The 19,331-nt window shown below is 35.2% G+C and overlaps 1 protein-coding gene across 2 annotated transcripts in view; it reads right to left on the reverse strand.

The window, feature by feature from the left end:
• Window positions 1-228: 228 nt before the first annotated feature.
• IL1RAP (interleukin 1 receptor accessory protein) overlaps window positions 229-19,331 on the reverse strand; it is a 125,147-nt gene continuing 106,044 nt past the window's right edge. Inside the window, exons 9-11 of one of the 2 annotated variants that reach the window (XM_027108882.1) lie at window positions 12,857-13,000; window positions 11,394-11,537; window positions 229-1,536 (exon numbers count right to left, since the gene is read on the reverse strand). In XM_027108882.1, coding sequence (XP_026964683.1) covers window positions 818-1,536; window positions 11,394-11,537; window positions 12,857-13,000 — 1,007 coding nt within the window. In that variant the 3' untranslated portion in view covers window positions 229-817. Of the gene's footprint in view, window positions 1,537-6,466; window positions 8,868-11,393; window positions 11,538-12,856; window positions 13,001-19,331 lie in introns of those variants that run through there. The other variant, XM_027108871.1, reaches the window with a different exon arrangement.

Consider the following 19,331-nt stretch of genomic DNA (forward strand, 5'->3'; position numbering starts at 1 on the left):
ATTTTTGTATAAATCTCCTTTTCCTTTGAGACATTTTCTTACTCTCTTTTGGTCTTTCTCGGATCACTTTTATACACATTAGAAAGAAACTAAAGAGACATCTCAGTTTTCCTAGTACCCAAACCAAATTGCAATTTCCTTAAACGGAAATCTCTTCAGATATGAATTTAAAAGCCATAAAAGGTAAAAGGGAGAGAGAGAGGTAAAAATTTGTTAGTACAAATGAAATCACATAAAAATATAACTTTATTGATGCTAACAATTTTAGGCAGTTTAGAGAACACTAGTTTACAGTGAGACAGAGGACACCATGTATCCCTGCGTGGGAGTATTTTGTTCTTCCTGGGAAAATGTGCTGTAGGTTTTCTGTTGAGCTTAGTCCTACAGCTCCCATCAAAACCAATTTCTTTCCATAATGCTCGCTCAAGATACACATACCCTGTAAGTGTCATAGCCCAAGTACACCTGACTGACTTATAACATGAGGTTGGTCAACAAACTCAGAGGAAACACAATAAAATTCTTTGCTCCATTGAAAACCATTGGGCAAGAGAGAGGATCAGACTTTAGGCAACTTGCACATACTGACCTTCTAGGGCCCAAGAAGAGTGTGCTCTTCTGAGGCCGTTAGAGGCAATAAGTCTGGATTCGGGTCCTTCAGATCTTTTGTCTCCTAGAAATAAATAGTTTTTAAAAATCAATAAAGGGGACACAATCTGATAGTCCATTAGATGATAAAAATGTCAATTATTCCCATAGGTTCATGAAACAAAATGGGCTGGTAGAAATAGCAGCCACCCCCCCCACCACACAGTAATTATAGGATATAAAAGTCATTGTTGTTGGATAAATCCGTGAAATGGTGAAGAGCAAGGGCTGAGATCTGGGGAGCAGGGGGTTCCAATCTGGTGCCATTTTGTATCCATTGAGTTTCTGACTCTTGGGGAACAGGCTTACAGAGGTGTGTCTCCCACTGGGGCTGGGTATGAATCTCTGCCCGGCTTTTGCTCCTAAGCTGACTCTCTCCTTCACAGTAGGTGACACAGCAGCGACAGGCTGCAGAGGGCTTCCCTCTGTGCTTGGACATCGTGTCTGGGGCTGGAGAGGCATCTGCAGCCCTCCCTGAGCTCTGGAGTTCTGGGGGCTCTTTCAAACGACTTCTCCTCCTTTGAACGTGGTCCAGACTGATGTCAGACTGGGAAGAGCAGCTCTCATTCCAGCCAGAGCTGGCACTCAGACTTCTCAGGGGAAGAGCCAATCGCAAGGCCTTCCAGAATTTAGAACCAGAATGTTTAGACTTTTCTCCCTTCCAGCTCACAAAAGACACAGACTCTTTCAGCTGCAGGATGCTTGGGTGTGGATGCTCAAGGGGACGATACTCAACCACAATGAGCTTGGTGGCAATGGAGTTCTGACACATGACACCCAGTTTGAACTCCAGCATGCTGATGCTCTTTTCTGTCACATAATCTGGGCTCAGGACAACAATCATCCTCCGGCTCCTTTGAATGAAGTCAAAAACTGCTTCCACTGTATCTATAGGAAAATGGAAAGATAGGACAATGCCTAGTGAAAACTTATATAGGTTTCAGTTCATTGTTGACAATCCTGCAAAGGACAGGCAATGAACACTTGAGAATATAAGATCTAAGTGTTAAATAATCTACCCAGGTAAGGAATCTCATCTACACTACTGTTATCAATGGTTGCAAAGTATCTGCTACCTTTAAGGATGAGGAATTAACCACCTCTAAAAGCAGTTAATTTCAGCTCCGTTGGTAAATAATTTCTTGTTTTGAAATTCTTTCCACTTTTATCCAGTGGTCTTGGATCTGACATTTTAAAATATCTGAAATATTTCATAATTCTTGTGATCTCATTGTATTTTCTTCTCTTCTCTAGATTAAATGACTTCATGAATTTTATGTTATTCTCCATATGATGCAGTATCAAGTCTCTTCCCCACTTTTATAATTTTTCTCTTAATAATATTCAGTATATATAAGTGTCTCCAAAAAATAGTACCCTGAACAGGACTGAACATAATGCTTCAGACACAGTCTTATCAGCAAAGGTCAATAGGGCATTACTACCTCCTAAGATCCACAGAGTTATAGTTCTTGCTACTTAAAATGTTTGGATATAGCAGAGAGTTCATAGTATTGACCGTGTTGTCAACCAAAATACCCTTTCTTTTTTTCTTGTGTGTATGTGTGAAGGATTGGCCTGGAAATCAATGGAAGGGTCAACAATGATGACAAAAATGACTGGTAAAAATCAGGCAATAAGTTGAGACTTTGCATGAAGCATTCAATTCTAATAGTTATTGAGGTGAATTTGGACAGAACCCACTGGAAAGTTCTTGAGATAAATGGAGTGCTTAACTCACTGTGAGATTTAGGAGCTTAAACAATGTGATTTTCTAAAGGAAAGGAATTCCAAATTTATAAATGGCAGCCATTGACAACTCTGAAAACAGGTACTGTGGACAGACCATGAGGTTGAGTACCTATGCTTTTGAGGCCAGGGGTAAAACACTGACAGAGAAACTTTTCAGCCTGTGAAGACAAGCTGGAAGTTTTCCGTGAATTGGATCATGAATTTGACAGGGAATGAAAGAATTGTGCTCTTTACCAGATTATTTATTTCCAGTTGATGAATTTAACATGAATTTGAAGGAAAATCAAATGAAACATGCTTAATGTTTAAGAACTTTTGACTGGTTTTATCAAGAGCATTAAGTGTTTTAGACAATTTTTGTTACACTCTTAAAAGATAAATCTAAATTTTCACTTATCTTCAAAGCCCGCGTGTGTGTGTGTGTGTGTGTGTGTGTGTGTGTGTGTGTGTGTGTGTGTCTTGGTAACTCCTTTGTCCTCTCTGGTGCTACTCAGAATTTTATGTTGCTGCCTTTCACAAATCTGAGAATGTAAGGGTAGGAACTCTACTGTTTCTCCTGTATCATGATAAATATGATATAACCCTTAGATAACATGGATAGTTTTTCAACAAAAGGAACATGTGCACTCAAATTGTGTGTGGGGGGAGTGTGAGTGAGTGTGGGTGTGGGTGTTTCACTTCAAAATAGTCACTTTAGAAAAATGTTTGCTCTGTCCAATGATGGTACCACTGTTGAAAATAAAACATTGTCTTAGATCCTCTCAAGAAAATTGTCTTTAAAGACTATGGCTTTTTTTGTTTGTTTTTAATTTTGGTACCTCACCCTGAAAATGGAGGATTTGCATTTGGGAGAGGGTAATGCTAAAAAAAACCCAAAAAAACCCCCCAAATATGAATTGTGGAATTCCAGACATTGAGGAATGGATATAGGATATGCTTCTCACATAAGGGTTGGGCTATACCTAGGGGTATTCACATAGTACTTTGAAGGAAACTGCCTCCTTTATGGCCTATTTTATTATCTTCCATATTGTCAAACTTCATATTTGAGGATGTTAATTATTACTATTTTTTAATGCTGAGTATTATTTGGCGAGGGCATCTTAAATTAGGTCATTTATTCTGTTTGGCTCAAAAAACAAAACAAAACTGAGGTGTGGCTGTAGATGGATAAGATCAGTTTTCTGGTGTCGTAACTAAATTGGTTTTGAAGTCACAGTTTCTGATCTAGAGCTCTTCACTGTTCCAGAACACTCCGGCGTGTAAAAGTTGTAATCTCCTTGGTATTAACTTGAAAGTAGAAAGAAAACCAAAAGAAAACTAGGGCTGTAAATTTGTTCTTTGTCTAGTTTACTGGTGTATGAAAGAGTAGCAAACCTCTTTCTCTCTCTCTTAAAACTTGAAGTACAGATAAAAAAAATGGGGGCACCTAATTTGGAAGATGAATCTGAATTCAAATATTGGTTTCTCCATTTATCTTAATATTTTATCTTAATAGTATAATCATTTATTTTAATATCTTTAAAAGTTTGAGTTCATCCATCTATAAAATGCACATAATGAGAGCAGAATTGTAGGACTGTTAGACAATTCATTGATACCTATAGGTAAATATCTAGTGCATGGTGCACTTTTGAATTAATCACCTTGATTCAATTATTATTCAATAATAATAATACAAAATTGAATAACAACATTATTATAGTTAATAACAATATTATATATTGTTTATAACAATAAAAATAATACATAGAACATATAAAAATAATGTATAGACTAATGATTGATTCTAATGGTAACTTTACAGAACCATCTTAAAATGTGGATTTTAATTTTTAAAATTCTGTCTATTCAGTTTAAAAAATACTACTGGAATACTTAATCTGTTAGCCCATGCTAAAAATACCTCATATCCCTTGAGTAGAAACAGAGAAATAGACAGACAAGTTGCTAAACATGTCTCTTCTGTTATACTGCAAGTTTACTTGTGTCAAAGACTTAGTAACTTCAGTAAGTGACTGAAAAATACATCTTAAAAGTTTTAATAGGGTCAGTAATAGCCAGGTAGCCATCATATCCAAACTATTGATATTGAAACTGCTGATACTGAAAATAGTCCCCACTGTGTTCCAGTAAGTCATTTTCAAAGTTGGAAGCAACTTCAGGATCATCATTACTTATACAGTGCAAAAAAACCCTTTACAAAATCTCAATAATATCCATCAAATCTCTGCTTGTACATCTCTAGTAATGGCGGTGGGGCTAATATCTCCAAAGACTGTGAAATACATTATTGTTTAGCTTTGCTTTACAGTTGCTTCTTAAATGAGTAGAAATTGTTTTCTTGTAACTTGAGTCCATTGATCTTAAGTCTACTCTTTGGAGACTGGTTTGAAGCTGGGAAATTCTTCAGCAGGAAAATTTTTCCTAAGCTAACCAGCTCAGTTATAGAGATCCAATAAATAATCTTGGAATAAATGAATAAGATATTTTTTAAAAGAGCAAGAAATCTTTCCTGTCACTACAGACTTAATATTAACTCAAAAGAAAATGCCTTTCCAAATATTTATCACTGATTTGTTTGAAATTTGTGATAGAAATGCATATTTGATTCAAATTATCACCTATTAACTAACGGCAAGGCATTAGTTAATTGATCTCCTTTCAAAGCAACTGCCTTAGGGTTGTATTAAAACCTATAAAAGGTAAGAGATTACTGTAAGCTGCCCAAGTTTCAAGTTGAACAAAAAAGGGACAGGCTTGTGTCTTTATTTTAAAACTCTCTCCTCTCTCTCTCTGCCTCTCTGTTATTCTCTCTGTCTCTATTCCCCATCTCTCTCTCTCTCCTTCTCTCTCTCTCTCTCCCTTTGATTCTCGCTCTCTCTCTCAATCCACACACACACACACACAGATACATACACACATACACACACACATACACACACACACATCTGGTATACTAGATCAACCCATTTTAATTAAGTAACTCATTTACTCACATGTAAAAAAAAATGTTCTTGAGTTGAAGTTCCCGGTTTTCTCAGATTTTTCTCAGAAAGAGAAAATTAATGTCTCATAACATTTCTTTTTCTAAGTGTATAATTAATCTTTGTATTCTCATTTCTTATGCCCAAACATGAAAATAAAGACATAAAACACATGCACAAAATAAAATTCAAAGCTTAAAATAAATGGTTTATTTTAAAATAAACAAATTTACAAATCATTGGAAAATGGAAAATACAAAAGTTTATGAATAAAATAAAAAAGATAATATATGAAAACCTATGGAAAGAAAATAGATAATTAACAAGTGGAGTAATGCTTTTGTTCCCCAATACAATGAAGTCCTAGTTTATTAGACTCCTAGGGAATCATCTAAATTACAACGCAGAAAAATATTAAATAATTTTATATGACTGTGTAATTAGACACTCTATATATCATGGTTTTTTGTTAACGGGTGCAGAAGGTCTTTATATCATATATCTAAAACCGTTAAGGTTTTTCTTTTTAACATTAGATACTTTTATTTTTAACATTAGAGAGCGATTTCTTCTTGTTCTCCAAATTATGTTTCTCCATCTCACTCAGATAATCTGTATTGGACATCTTCTGGGACATAAAACAAAAAAATCTTGAAACAAAATTATCTTAACATGAGACATATCATTTAGATTTGAGTTGCTTTAGATTTTAGCATTTGGAAAATTTCAGTACCAAATACAGGAATATAAATAGGACAAGTAGCATCAAGAAGTTTCTAGGGGTACCAAACAGCATTTGGGGTAAATATAAAATCCAAAAGTGCAAAAAGAATGCAGCATTGGCAAAGAGAACAGCCCCTTGGTAATGGGGCTGTCCTTCATTTACCTAAAATTCATCCTAGAATTGATATTCAAATCTTATCTGAAGTCAGCTCTCCTCTGGTCTTGTGAGTGAAGGGTTAATAAGAGGAGTAATTGTGGTTTCTAATAAAGTAAAGCATTAATAAGGCTAAAAAAGTTAGATCCAAGAGTGACCCCATACCATAGGCTTATGGTCAATGATTCATGAAGTTTTTTTGTAATTTAAAATAATCATTAACTCCTCTGTAAAAAAATGATTTATTAAATAGACTTTAATACCTCAGGAGGACACAAATGTAGTAGGTAGTTTTAGAATTGCTTATCAACATTCATACTACTAAGATAAGGATCTCCTTAAATTATGAATTCTCATTTTTCATAGGATACCCAGTCTTATTTATAGGTATTTTTATTTTCTTTTCCTGTATTACTTAACAGTCCAAATAGAGATTTATCTCTCCAGTAGTTGAGCACTAAGATTAATATAGCTTACCTTCTAAGTGTGTGTGCTCAGAACATAGTAGATGATCAGTTAATGCCAGAGGGCTGACTACTGCTTAGCAGTGACCGTGGAAGCTCTGTGCACAAGAGATTCCATTGTACCCAGATCAACTGTGGCAGCAGTAAGTTATTTATACTAATTTAGGGAGAGCAAAAGCTAACAACAACTACCACTCTGTGAGCTGTAAATTCACAAATATTAATGTACAGAAAACACTGACACAAAAATATTACAGTAAAGAAGGTAATTTAAAAACTGGATAAGAGTTCCAGTAATTCTTAATATTGTGCCAATGACTATTTAAAGTCATATGTCTGTATGTGTATATATAGTGTGAGTATGTGTATATATATATATTTATATATATAATATATACAATTCATGTATGTATATATGTATATATATGTAATTCATGTGTATATATATGCAATATATATACATATATAATTCTTGTGTGTATATACATACATATGTTTTTAAAACTCTATATGTAACATAGATATTCACCACTCTGTAAACTCTGGACTTAGTTTTCACTTTTCCAAGTCTTAAGAACAGTAAAACTTTACTTAAAACAAACTAAAACATGTTTCATTAACAGTGACTATTCAGACTGACTTGTTTGGAGTGAGTGTATTAACTGTACCAGTGAATAAAATGTGAAAAATGCTTGGGGTCCAGTTAATGCTCTTAGAATATTCATGCTAAAAGCACTCTCAAGGTCACTAAGTCTAACTTTCACACTTTACAATGGGGAGACAGAAACAAATGAGAAATGACTTTCCTAATATTCACATTAGCAAGGTTGAGATTAAAAGACAAATTGACAAACACCCTGTTCTGTGCTTTTCTCATAAGACAGAAAAGGCCCTAAAAGCTTTTTGCTGTTATTTTACTTGGTATTAGCACCATTAAGAGAAGCTTCCTAACCGACTGAACCAAGTGAGGAACCACCTGCAAACTCCCAATGACTGACACAAGATGCAGTAGGTAGGGAGATGGAATGATAAGTATGGGTCAACCTACAGATAATCGGGAGTTTAATAAAAATTACTATACATTTTTCAAGTTGACAAATACGATATCAATTACCTGAGATAGAGGACATGGGTTGCATAGTAGGAGACAATTCAGGCAAGCCCTTTAAACCAATTGCTGTCTAAGGAACATTTTCAGTTACTCTGCTTTGTATCGTCCTAAGTGGTGTCAGTCTTGCTATGAGGGTGTCTGATACAGCTGAATGAGCAAAAGAGTTTTTATCCTTAGCTAAAATAAATTTAGGCCCTGATTACCTTTTTAATGGATGAGTAAAAATAAAAGAAAAAGAAAACTATACTTGGAAACTCATAATGACCCTGTTAACAGATGACTCATCTTTAAGGGGTCTTTAAATCCACAGCAAAGGCTGCCCCATAATGTTAAGATTATTTCAAAAGAGAGAGAGAGAGGATAGAGATGAGTAGGGGCAGGAATGCAGGATGCAGAAGGGGAAATTCGCATCAACCAGGTCTTTGCAAAGAACATAGTGACATCAGACGCTGGTGACAGGAAGTGGCACTAGCATTCTAAGCCTTACTATTGCCTGAGGAAGCAGAACAGCTCTTCCTACAGTCACCCTGAATTTATCTCTATGGGGAGGCTTCCATAGAATTTTTTTCTGTCCATGAAGCAATCAATTGGGAATAAAGAAGGGGGAATTCTTCCTTCCTGGAGTACCCTTGGATATTTTTACCCCTTTCACTGGCCCTTTCATACATTTTTCAAGGATGAATAGGAGAGACCCTGCTCGCCACTTCTAGACCACCTGGAAATTTTCTTCACTGGCATGGCCACCTGCAGCTGCTTCCAAAATCTGCCCTGCGGATATTTGGATTTCTCCCCTTTCCATTTAATGACCGTGAGCACCGTCTTAGCCCTCTTCAGCTCTTTCACCTTCGTTTCCTTCACAGCTTTGTACTGTACTAAAATGACGTTGATGTTGCCCCGAGAGGCCATGTTTTCTAGGCCAGCCTTGAGCTCCAGGAGGGCTTGGGTTCCCTGGAGCACGTAGTTGGGGCTTAGGACAACCAGGAGGCGTCTGCTTTTCTGAATGAAGCTCAAGGTCTCATCTGTGACAACTGGGAAAGAAAACACCATGGGGATTAGTGTTGGCCAAGAACTCCCCCAAGGTACAGGGCTTGAGGAGCAAGTGAAAAGAAATTAGGGTAACAGACTGAGAACTGAGGTGAAACTTTTTACGAAGAAAACTTAGTCCTTAGTCCCAATCACTCTCTTCACAAAATGTCACTCTCCTCCGGGGAACAGAATCTATATGTACATATTCCAACCCCAAAAGAGTTCTAAACAAGCCTAAAGCCAAAATGTATTTCTATGACCTTGGTCTTCAAAAGCATTATTCGGGACATGAAGGATGAGTGGGTTGTACTGAAATCAATTTCTTCAAACCGTGTTACATGTTGTGGCCCAGCAAAATCAGCTCCTGAGCCCTTTCTCCCCAAAGACACCCAGGTATTAACTCTCTAGTGCCAGTGAGCATTCAAAAAATATACATTATAGAGTCAAAGTCATAGAAGTTCATTTTTCACTAACACAGGACAGCAAGAGTAGAACTCTTCATTTTTTGAAACTCTCTCTCTATTGCCAGACACCTCCCCGACTCAGACTAGTATCACTATGTAATTGGAATAGGAAATTAAGAAAATCTAGTCAACTGAATGGCATTTTGGCTGGTAACACATTCTCAGCTCAGCTTTCTATTCTGCTCTGTTCTGGAGTCTAAATTAGTCCCTGAATCTTTCTCTTTAAACTCCTATCATTACTGTGAAGCCATGTGTTTCGGCAGCTGCCAGCTGATGTGTGTGCCTTCGCTAACAGGCAAATGCTTTCTTCATGTCCAAAAAGAAGAAGAAAACGCAGGGAAAATGGAAGTGCAGTGTAATTTTATTCTGTTGTCAAGGGCTCTGATTAGTTCCTATCACTAAATTCTTGGGAATTATCTATCTCCTTGAGGTTGCTTATCAAGGACTGAATAATCCTTTACCTGGGGTTCAGATAGAAGCCAACTCCAGGGAATGCACCAGTGCTATGGAAAGCTATTTCATGGCTTACAATACTCCCCTAAGCCGTCATTTTGCACCTTAATCTTCGCAGGTACAGAGGCAGTGGGGAAAGATTTGCAATTAAAATAGCATGTGCAGCCTAGAGGAGAATCCAGGAATAAGTAATTGCCTACTCCAAGCAGTATTCCTGGAGGCTGACTGTGTGTAAGCAGGGAGAGAGACCCAGAGGCAAAGGAGACTGAGTGAGAACAGCAGGGAGAATGCAAAAGACCACAAGGATCAACCGTCAAAAGCAAGATGCAAGAGTAATTATGTAGAACCTGAATTCTTCAAAGAACTATCAATCCCTACTGGAGGGTCTTACATTGTTGTTCTACTATGTATCTTTATATAACTTTTCACACAGTAGTAAATATCTGTTGAATGGCTGTATGAATGAATAAACAGATAAATAAATTATTTAGGATTTTATGCCTTAAAATGAGTGGAATTTATCCTTTAACTATATAGTCAAGTCACCATTTCCTGGCAAAATTATACTGAAAGAGACATCTGCTGTAGAACAGAAGCATTGATAGACTTTTGGGTGATGAATGGGGAGATACAGTAAGTGATCCAGCTAATTCAAAATAAGAATAAACATTAATGTCTATTCTTTATCTTAATTACCAATGTAACCTTAAAAAACATGTTAAGTGATTAAACAGGATTTTAGGGGGAGAAAATAAATTAGTTTGTTGTAAAGATTAGAGACATTACATGCATTTTTACCAGTATGGAGTTTAACAATGGGTTTAGGAGTGTTACTTACGATTGCATTTATAAAACAGACTCAAATGTACTATCAATCACTTTATGTGTTACTGTTTGGATCTGAAAATTAGAGGTATACTTTTATTTAAAATCATTCAGCATTTCTAACTTTTTAAAAACCTATTAGAATATACTGGCCTTTGTAAAATGTTAAGCTTATCTCAAATGTGTAATCTGATAGAAACGAAGAAACAGACACAAGGAAAGGGGGGATTTGAGTAGCACTGGTTTGCCAGAAAACAAGGGTGAAGAAAAGGATATTAGCAAATGCCACAGGGAAACATTCTACTTACTATCAGTAAGTAATATAAAGAAGGATTCCATGCACTCTCTTCTGCACCTCATTTTTAGTAAAATTGAGTAAACCTCAGTCTTTATAAAAGTGTTTTGTTTAAACTCAGTCTTTACGAAAAAATTAGAGGCAGATTAATGCATATTAGCTAAACCTTCTAAAAATCTAAATGTGACTAAACAAAATGTTTAAAGCTGTGGTACTTAGAGCGCTAATCCACCATGCATCTACACTTTTTTGACACTAAGTTTTTAAAGCTTACCTGGGAAAATATTTTAATACCATAAACTGTACTTATAGTCTACATCTTACAATGTAGATTTATTCCTAGAGTCTGTCTATTACATCAAAGCATTGGACATTTAAATGTCCAAAGATGCCAACATACAGCTGTACCATGACTCTTGTACATGACCCAAAGCTAAGGATCTTCTCTGCCTTTAAGTGTAGCATCACCTATATTCATCTGAAATACCTACTTCCCCCAGGCAGACTGTCTCGGTCAAAGATGCACAGCTTGTATCCAAATTCATTCTCCAAGACTCCACGGAGGGTCAGTAATACAAATTCTTCTTCTTCAGCATTCCTTGCATAGGATACATAAATATCATATTCCTTCCCATCTAGCAAAAATTAAAAAACAGAAAACACAGATCCAATATAAATTAGGAATGTTCCTCAATAGTATTGCATTTTTTTCTGAAATCGAACTTTTGAATATTTGACATTTTCATTTTTTACTTATATAAATTAGCTGACAGATTTCAGTATGATATCCCACCTGTGACAGGTCTCCGGGCAAAATGACTATTTTAAGGTGTAATTGAAAATTTCATCTGATGTGTCTTCTCCTCTCATATCACTGAGTTCAGATTTTGTAGTGGAGAATGAGTGAGGTTTGGCTCATTCAACTATGAATTAACAGAATCAGGAAGCAAATACTCAGTCATATGTGCTGGCAATAATAGCATGCAGAAAATTTCTAGTTCCTGTCCTAGTATGTCACTCACTAATATGTTAGAATTATAAATTGAGCAAAACCTTGAGAAACTGTCTAAATTATGTACACCTGAAAATATCTACAATTAAAAATATACCTAGATTCAATGAATCAATCTTTCTCAAAATTGCCTAATTATAAAAATCACCTCTCATTAAAAATACAGGTTCTGTGTCTCTTCCACAAACCCACTCAATGAGAATCTTTATGGGATGGGTCTAAGAATCTACAGGTTAAATGTTTCATTCTTGTCACCAGGCAATATGCACTAGAACAGTGCTCCTTAAACTTTAATGTGTATATATGAATCATTTCGGGATACTGTTGAAGTATAGCTTCTGATTCAGAGTAGGCTTTAGATTCTCCTTTTAGTAAGCTCCCATGTGATGCTTCTGGTACATGGATCACCTGTGGTTACAAAGCGTGTGGACATGCAGGGTCCAGTACAGTAGCCACAAGCCACAAGTGGTTATTGAGCCCTTGAAATGCAGTTGGTCTGAATTGAGATATGCTATATGTGTAAAATACAACACATACTGAATTTTGAAGATTTTTAGTACCAAAAATAAGACTAAAATATCTCTATTAGCTTAATAGTAATTACAAGCTAAAATGATAGTATTTGGAATATATTAAATTAGATAAGATATATTATTAAAATTATTTTCACTTTTTCTCTTACTTTTCCTTATGTGACCACTAGAAAAATATTAAATTACATATGTGGCTTGCATTATATTTCTATTTGAATAGTGCTGATCTAAACTAAATCACATATTGACCCAAGAAAGCAGAATAATATGCATTAGGAAGATTTTCAATAGCAAGGGCTGAAACAAAAGGTAGTCTAATTACATCTTCCAATTAACCTAGGTTTTATCAAGCCAACATGTTTTCTAAAGACGACAGTGGGGAGATTTACAACAGACTTTCATTACTCACCTAAAATGGTTTCATCCGTTCCAAAATGAGCCCGGTAAAATAGGACCATCTCTAGCCAGTAAACATGGTAGACAACAATGAGAATCACCACCAGTAGGACTGTGGCTCCAAAACCACACGCCAGTTCCACTGTGTATCTTGGAGCTAGCATTGGAATGAACCACAAAGAAACAAACTGATTTGTACGTGGTGATTGCGGTGACCCATCATCCCGTAAATAGCTGTGTACGCCGAGCAGCTGAGCCATGAACCTGACTTACATGTGTGAACAAGATAACATGGTAGAGGTTAAGCACTATGTTTTAATACTAGACTGTGGCATATGTATCTTTTTGTTTCCAGAAACTGGCATAGAAGGTGTTTTTTAACTATTTGATGATTTGAATAGAATTTGATGAGATACAAATTAAAACAGCATCTTATCATTGAGAAGAATTTAAAAGGTCATCCAATTAAACTCACAAACTGAATCTCCTCAAAAATACTTTTGAAAAGTAACTCCATCCTCTGTTTGTGCATCTCTTACCTGGACCAGCCCATGATATTGGTAGAATTTTAATTGCTGGAGCAGTTGAACTGAGAAAACATTTTAATGTGTTTATAACAGTCTTAATTTCCTCCTCTTGTCCAGTGCCATATGGAAGAAATTTAATTCCTTTTTCTTTATATTTGACAATAGTCCTCAAAAATCTTATTATCATTGAGCAGAAAATGAGGGTATCCACCAAATGCTGAGTATGCTTGGCCCTGAAAGTATCTATCAGGTCTACATTACTAGGATACACATTCCACAAGCCTGCTTCTCCACCGTTTCTCACTCCCCATTAAACTATACATTTACAGTCCTCTAGGTAGAGACTATGTCTTCTTCATCCATCTTATCCCGAGAATTTCTAGGATCTGAATAAGCATCTCTTGATATAACACTACACACTTTTGGAATATTTAAAATAAATCTAGTACTATATATACTATGTATTAGTAACTTCATTTGGCTGTTTTATTAGCTTGTGAAAATGAAACTAAAGAGTTTGAGATGGAATAAAATATTTACTGTATCTGAAGCAGAAATGGCTTAAATTATGTATTAGTTGATTTGACAATTACTTACTGATATCTACTATTTGCTAGAAGCTGTCGAGGTTATAATGGTAGATAAGACAGGAAGGGTCTCTGCCTTCTTAGGGCTAATAGTCTAATGCAGGGAAGTAAATGTGGAAGTAAATAAGTAAGATAGTTACTTTTAGACAGTGATCAGTGTTATAAAGGAAATAAACCAGGATAATGTGATGGAGTGACCTAGGGGAGGGGTTGGGGCAGGAGAGGTATATCTGGTATGGTGGTGAGAAAAGGCCCCTTTGAGCACCTGAACATCATAGGTGTTAAGTATTTGCCAGGACTAGGCATAGAAAAATTTTCTTCAAAGCTGGGATTGTTATCAAGCCTTCCTGACTCCAAAGTTCAGAGATCTTTGCACAACACTACAATGAAGTTCAATTATTGATCATACACTAGTGGAAAAATCTCTTTTAAAACAGGTAGCTATTCTAAGGGGAAAATGTTGAGCAGCCTGGAGTGGAGTCTGAAGTTCTCTTATTAAAGGGAATAATCATTAAGTTTTGAGTTCATTATCCTACATTCTGGCTACTAATTCTGATGCAGATACAGCCTAGGACTCAGCAGTGCAGAATTATTAGGTACTCTTGTACTCATCCCATGAACAATGGCGCTTTAAAATAAGAAAATTCCCATGATAAAATGCCAGAAGCTGTGTCAGTGCAGTGGATGAGAATTTACTAAGATCAATCTGAGTAGCTGGCATGAAAATTGTTGTGTCCTTGGTATTTCTGAGTACATGTTAACAACATACTGGGTTAATTCCCACTGTCATCTTCATTATTTGCTCAGTTATTTTGGCTCCCTCTGGGTGGACATTTCACAATAAGGAAAAATAAAAGAGGTCAGTGGATGCACTAACCTGAAATGGATTTTGTTTTAAATATCAATAGTTACCTTGCTTAGTGATCAAGAGATAAATTATACTCATGGCTTTCCCTCTGCCACATTCATTTTACTACTGCCTATTTTATTTCTAGTAGAGCTTTTTAATTTTGTGTCATACAATTATATGTGTCATATTTACAGATTGTATTTTGTTGGACCATCTTGATGATATCAAGAAGCTCCTAATGTTATTTAACTAATGGAACTCTTAAGATAAATAATTCGCAAGTCTGAATTCCTAAATGGTTTGAATCACATTCAGGAAGTGCTCTAAAAAGCTTTCATATACAGCTTTGCCGGCTTGTAGGGGAAGTATGACCCTTAGCCCACATTTTCTGTCTGCCCCACATTGATCCTCTGAGCAATCCCAGACCAAAGGGTTTCCAATCAAAAGGGGTGATGTAATTTGACCAAATTGGACTCCTAAACTGCTTCTATCTTTGATCTCACTGATAATCTGATTCAGGAGGGAGTAAAATTTAGCGATTTGCTCTGCTGTTACTCTCTGAATCAGAATTCCCTCCATCACTTTTGCAATTCTATAGTAATGGCAGGCTCCAGAGCCCAGATTTCCAGCTAACCATCTGATTTGTTTGGCTATCATAGTGTGTTAAAATTTGTGCATTTTCGACTTCAGCTTCTGATCTTAGAGAAGTGATTGGGGTAGCCTTCTCTCCATAATATCTAAAATAACAACCTTTCAAATTTGGACAACTGGTTGTGTACAAGTGTGATCTGTGAGAGATAGGATACAAAAAGGTAAGCTCATGATCTCCCTGGCTTTTTGCCTAATGGCACCTTGGGGACTGTGACACAGACACACAGTATTTACACTGAGCGAGGAAACCAAAAGTAGAGTTCATGACTACTGCATTTGTAGACCTGGGTACTGGAGGGAAGAAAACTATGTAGACAAAGAGCTCTAGAAATCCACAAGTCTTTGGAAAAATACAAAGGGTGACACTTCTCAGAGTCAGGCAAGGAAGAGCTACCAGTGAAAGAAAAACCACCAGGGAAGAAATGACTGCTAAAGAGTTGGGAACTGAACAACTTAGGAGCACATACAGGGCTGAGAGACACTTGAGTTAAGACCACCCAGACTGAAGAAACTTTATTTAGCTCCCCAAGTATTAAGTAGAGACCCCAGATAGTATATGCCTTATAAATAGGTCCAATCTAGCCTTAGAGAGAAGCCTAGTTTGGACCTACTCTAGAAAGATAAGCAAGATGCTTCAAATAAGCAAGATGTTATGCAAGTAAATTAACTACCTGCTAGAACAAAAATTAACAGGCATTTATAAAATTCAGACAGTCAATAAATAGTGTACCATCTATAATGTCCAGTATAGGATTAAATAAAAAAAACACAACTAGACAGAAAGAAAGCCATAATCAGAAGAAAGATAACCAATAAAAATGGCTATCATGTGGAATTAGGAGATAAATACTTTAAAATGAGTATTATAAATATATCTGTTGAATTTAAAAAAAGACCGTGAACATTATAAGAGCAAATAGGAAATATCAGTACAGACATTTTGATGGAGAAATATAAATTCAAAAACTGAAAAAGAAAATCCTGAAATTAAAAACACTGCAGATTAGATATCAAGAAAGAAAGAGTCAGCAGAAACCATCCTAAGTGAAATACAGAGTGAAAAAAGGATGAAAAAAAAAAATAACGAGAACCTCAGTGACGTGTGGGACAACGCTGAGGGGTCTATCCTAAATATAACAAGTACTAGAAGAAAAGGAAAGGATGAATAAATGAAAAAATGAGCAAAACATACTTGAAGAAATAATGGCTGTTTTTTTCAAATTAAATAAAAAATATACTCACAGAACTAAGAAGTATAAAGAACCTTAAAGAAGATATATACAAATAAAACTACAGCAAAGTGTATCATGATGTAAGTTTTGAAAAACAATGAAGAAGAGAAAATCTTAAAACCTGCCAAAGAAAAAGAGAGGGGGTGTACACAAAGGGAAACATGATTAAAAAATAACAAGAAAACCCTGCCTGATTCATATTAGAAATAATATTAGCCATAAGACAATGGAATTGCACTTTCAAAGGGCTGAAAGAATAAAAAGAAAAAGAACACTTCCAACCTAAAGTTACGTATGCAGTGAAAGGCACCAGAGCAACATAATGAGGAAATAAAAATCTTTCCAACAAGTTGTGCTGGAACTGGATATCCATATAACACAAGATTAAACTTCAATTCCTACCTCACAAAATACATTAAAAATAATAATAATTGGAGATGGATCATAGACACCCCCCCCCAAAAAAGATGAAGCTTGATGACTTGGGGGTATTTCTTAGAACACAGAACACAATACCATTAAAGAAAACATTAATAAATTACACCTCATCAAGAGTAATAACCTTTGTTCACTAAAATATACCAATGAAGAAAGGAATTGGCAAGACACAGACTGGGAGAAGGTATTTGCAAAGCATCTATCTGACAAAGAACTGGTATCCAGGATAGAAAAAAGAACTGCTAAGATCAATAATGAAAACACAAACAACTCACTTATAAAATGAACAAAATATTTGAATAGTCATATCACAAAAGAAGATACCAATGACTAATAAGCACATGAAAATGTACGCAGTATCTTAGTCATCAGTGACATGAAAAATACAAACTACAGTGAGCTACCACCACGAACTCACCAAGATGGCTAAAACTAAGATTAACAACACCAAATGGCAAAAATGTGAATACACTGTTGGTGAGAGTGCAGAATGATACTACCACTTGGGAAGAAACGTCTGACAGTTTCTGATAAAACTAAGCCAGTAATTCCACAGTAGATATTCAGATCAGAGAAGTAAAAATAAAAGTCCATAAAGAGACTTGGATAAGAATATTAACAGAAGCTCTATTCAAAATTGTGAACAACCCAAATGTCCTCCACCCAGAGAATGAATAAATAAGCTGTGATATATTCTTTTAAAAAAAACACTCCTTGGCAAACAGAAGGAGCTAATGACTGATACAACGGCATGAATATTAAGAATATTTTCTGAATGAAAGAAGCTTTATACAAGAGTGCATTCTGTATAGGTCTAGGTACACTAAGTTCTAGAAGAGGAAAAAATAATCTATTCTGATAAGGAAAATCAGAACATTGCCTTGCCAGTGGTGGGGGAGGTAGGAGTAGCAGGGATTGACTGATAAGGAGAAGGAATGAAAGGTTATTATCTATGGTGATAACATTCTATATCTTGATTTTAGGTTACACACATACATATATACGCATTTCTTAAAAATCGTCAAATTATACATTTGTGTTTTGCAATCTGTCACTCTATACAAGCTTCACCTCAAAAAAAATCAAAAGAAATGTAAATAAATATTAAAATTTGGATAATATAAGATGCTTAAAGGTTTAGGTGATAACTTTTACTCATGTCTGTAACTACTTTAAAGGCATCAAAAATAAGATACATTACTGTATGCATACAGGAATGGATAGATGGATAGATATGTGATAAAGCAAAGACAGCAAAATGATAGAATCTAGGTAGGATATATGATTGTTCATTGTATAATTCTTTCAAATCTTCCATGTATTTGAAAACTTCCTTAATAAAGTGTTGAAATATAAAAATTAAGATGAAATAAGATACTTTCAGATTAAAACAAAGCTGAGAGAATTTGTCACCAGCAGATGTGCACCACCAGAAATACTAAACAGTTTTTCAGACTAAAATGTTACCAAGAATGAATAGTGCCAGAAATGGAAAATATGTAAATAAATATAAAAATCTTTTTTCTCAGTTCTTAATGTATTTAAAGGATACTTATTTAAAGCAAAAAATAATAGCAATGTATTGTGGCATTTATAATAAATGCAGAACTGAAATGTATTATAACAATAAAACAAAAGACAGGAGAGAAGTAATGGAAGTATGCCACTTTAAGGTTCTTATAAAATATGTAAAGTGATTAATTCAAGGCAGATTGTGATAAGTTCAAGATAAATATTGTAAACACTATAGAAAAAACAAAACAAAACAAAAAAACATGGAGGTAAAGCCAGTAGGCCAAAGAGGTGATAAAATAGAATACTAAGAAATTATCAATTAATCCACAAGGCAGGGAAGGAGAAAAAAGCAAACAATAGATGTAAATGTAGACAACAAATAGTAAGATGGTAGACTTGAAGCCAATAATACTAATAATTACATTAAAGACAAATGGATTAAACATATAAACTAAAAGGCAGAAATTATCATATAGTATTAAAATCAAAACCCAATGATATGCTGTCTATAAGAAATGTACATTAAATATGAAGACATTGATAGATAAAACAAAAGAATGAAAAAAGATATACAATACAAATACTAACTATAAGAAATCTAGAGTGGCTAAATTAATATCAGACAAAGAATATTAACCAAAAAAGACATGTCATAATTTAAAAGAGTCCATTCATCGAAAAGACATAA

This window comes from Aethalodelphis obliquidens, unplaced genomic scaffold, assembly GCF_003676395.1.
Source record: "Aethalodelphis obliquidens isolate GAN/ISIS:26980383/991018 unplaced genomic scaffold, ASM367639v1 scaffold1, whole genome shotgun sequence".
Taxonomy (NCBI): domain Eukaryota; kingdom Metazoa; phylum Chordata; class Mammalia; order Artiodactyla; family Delphinidae; genus Aethalodelphis; species Aethalodelphis obliquidens.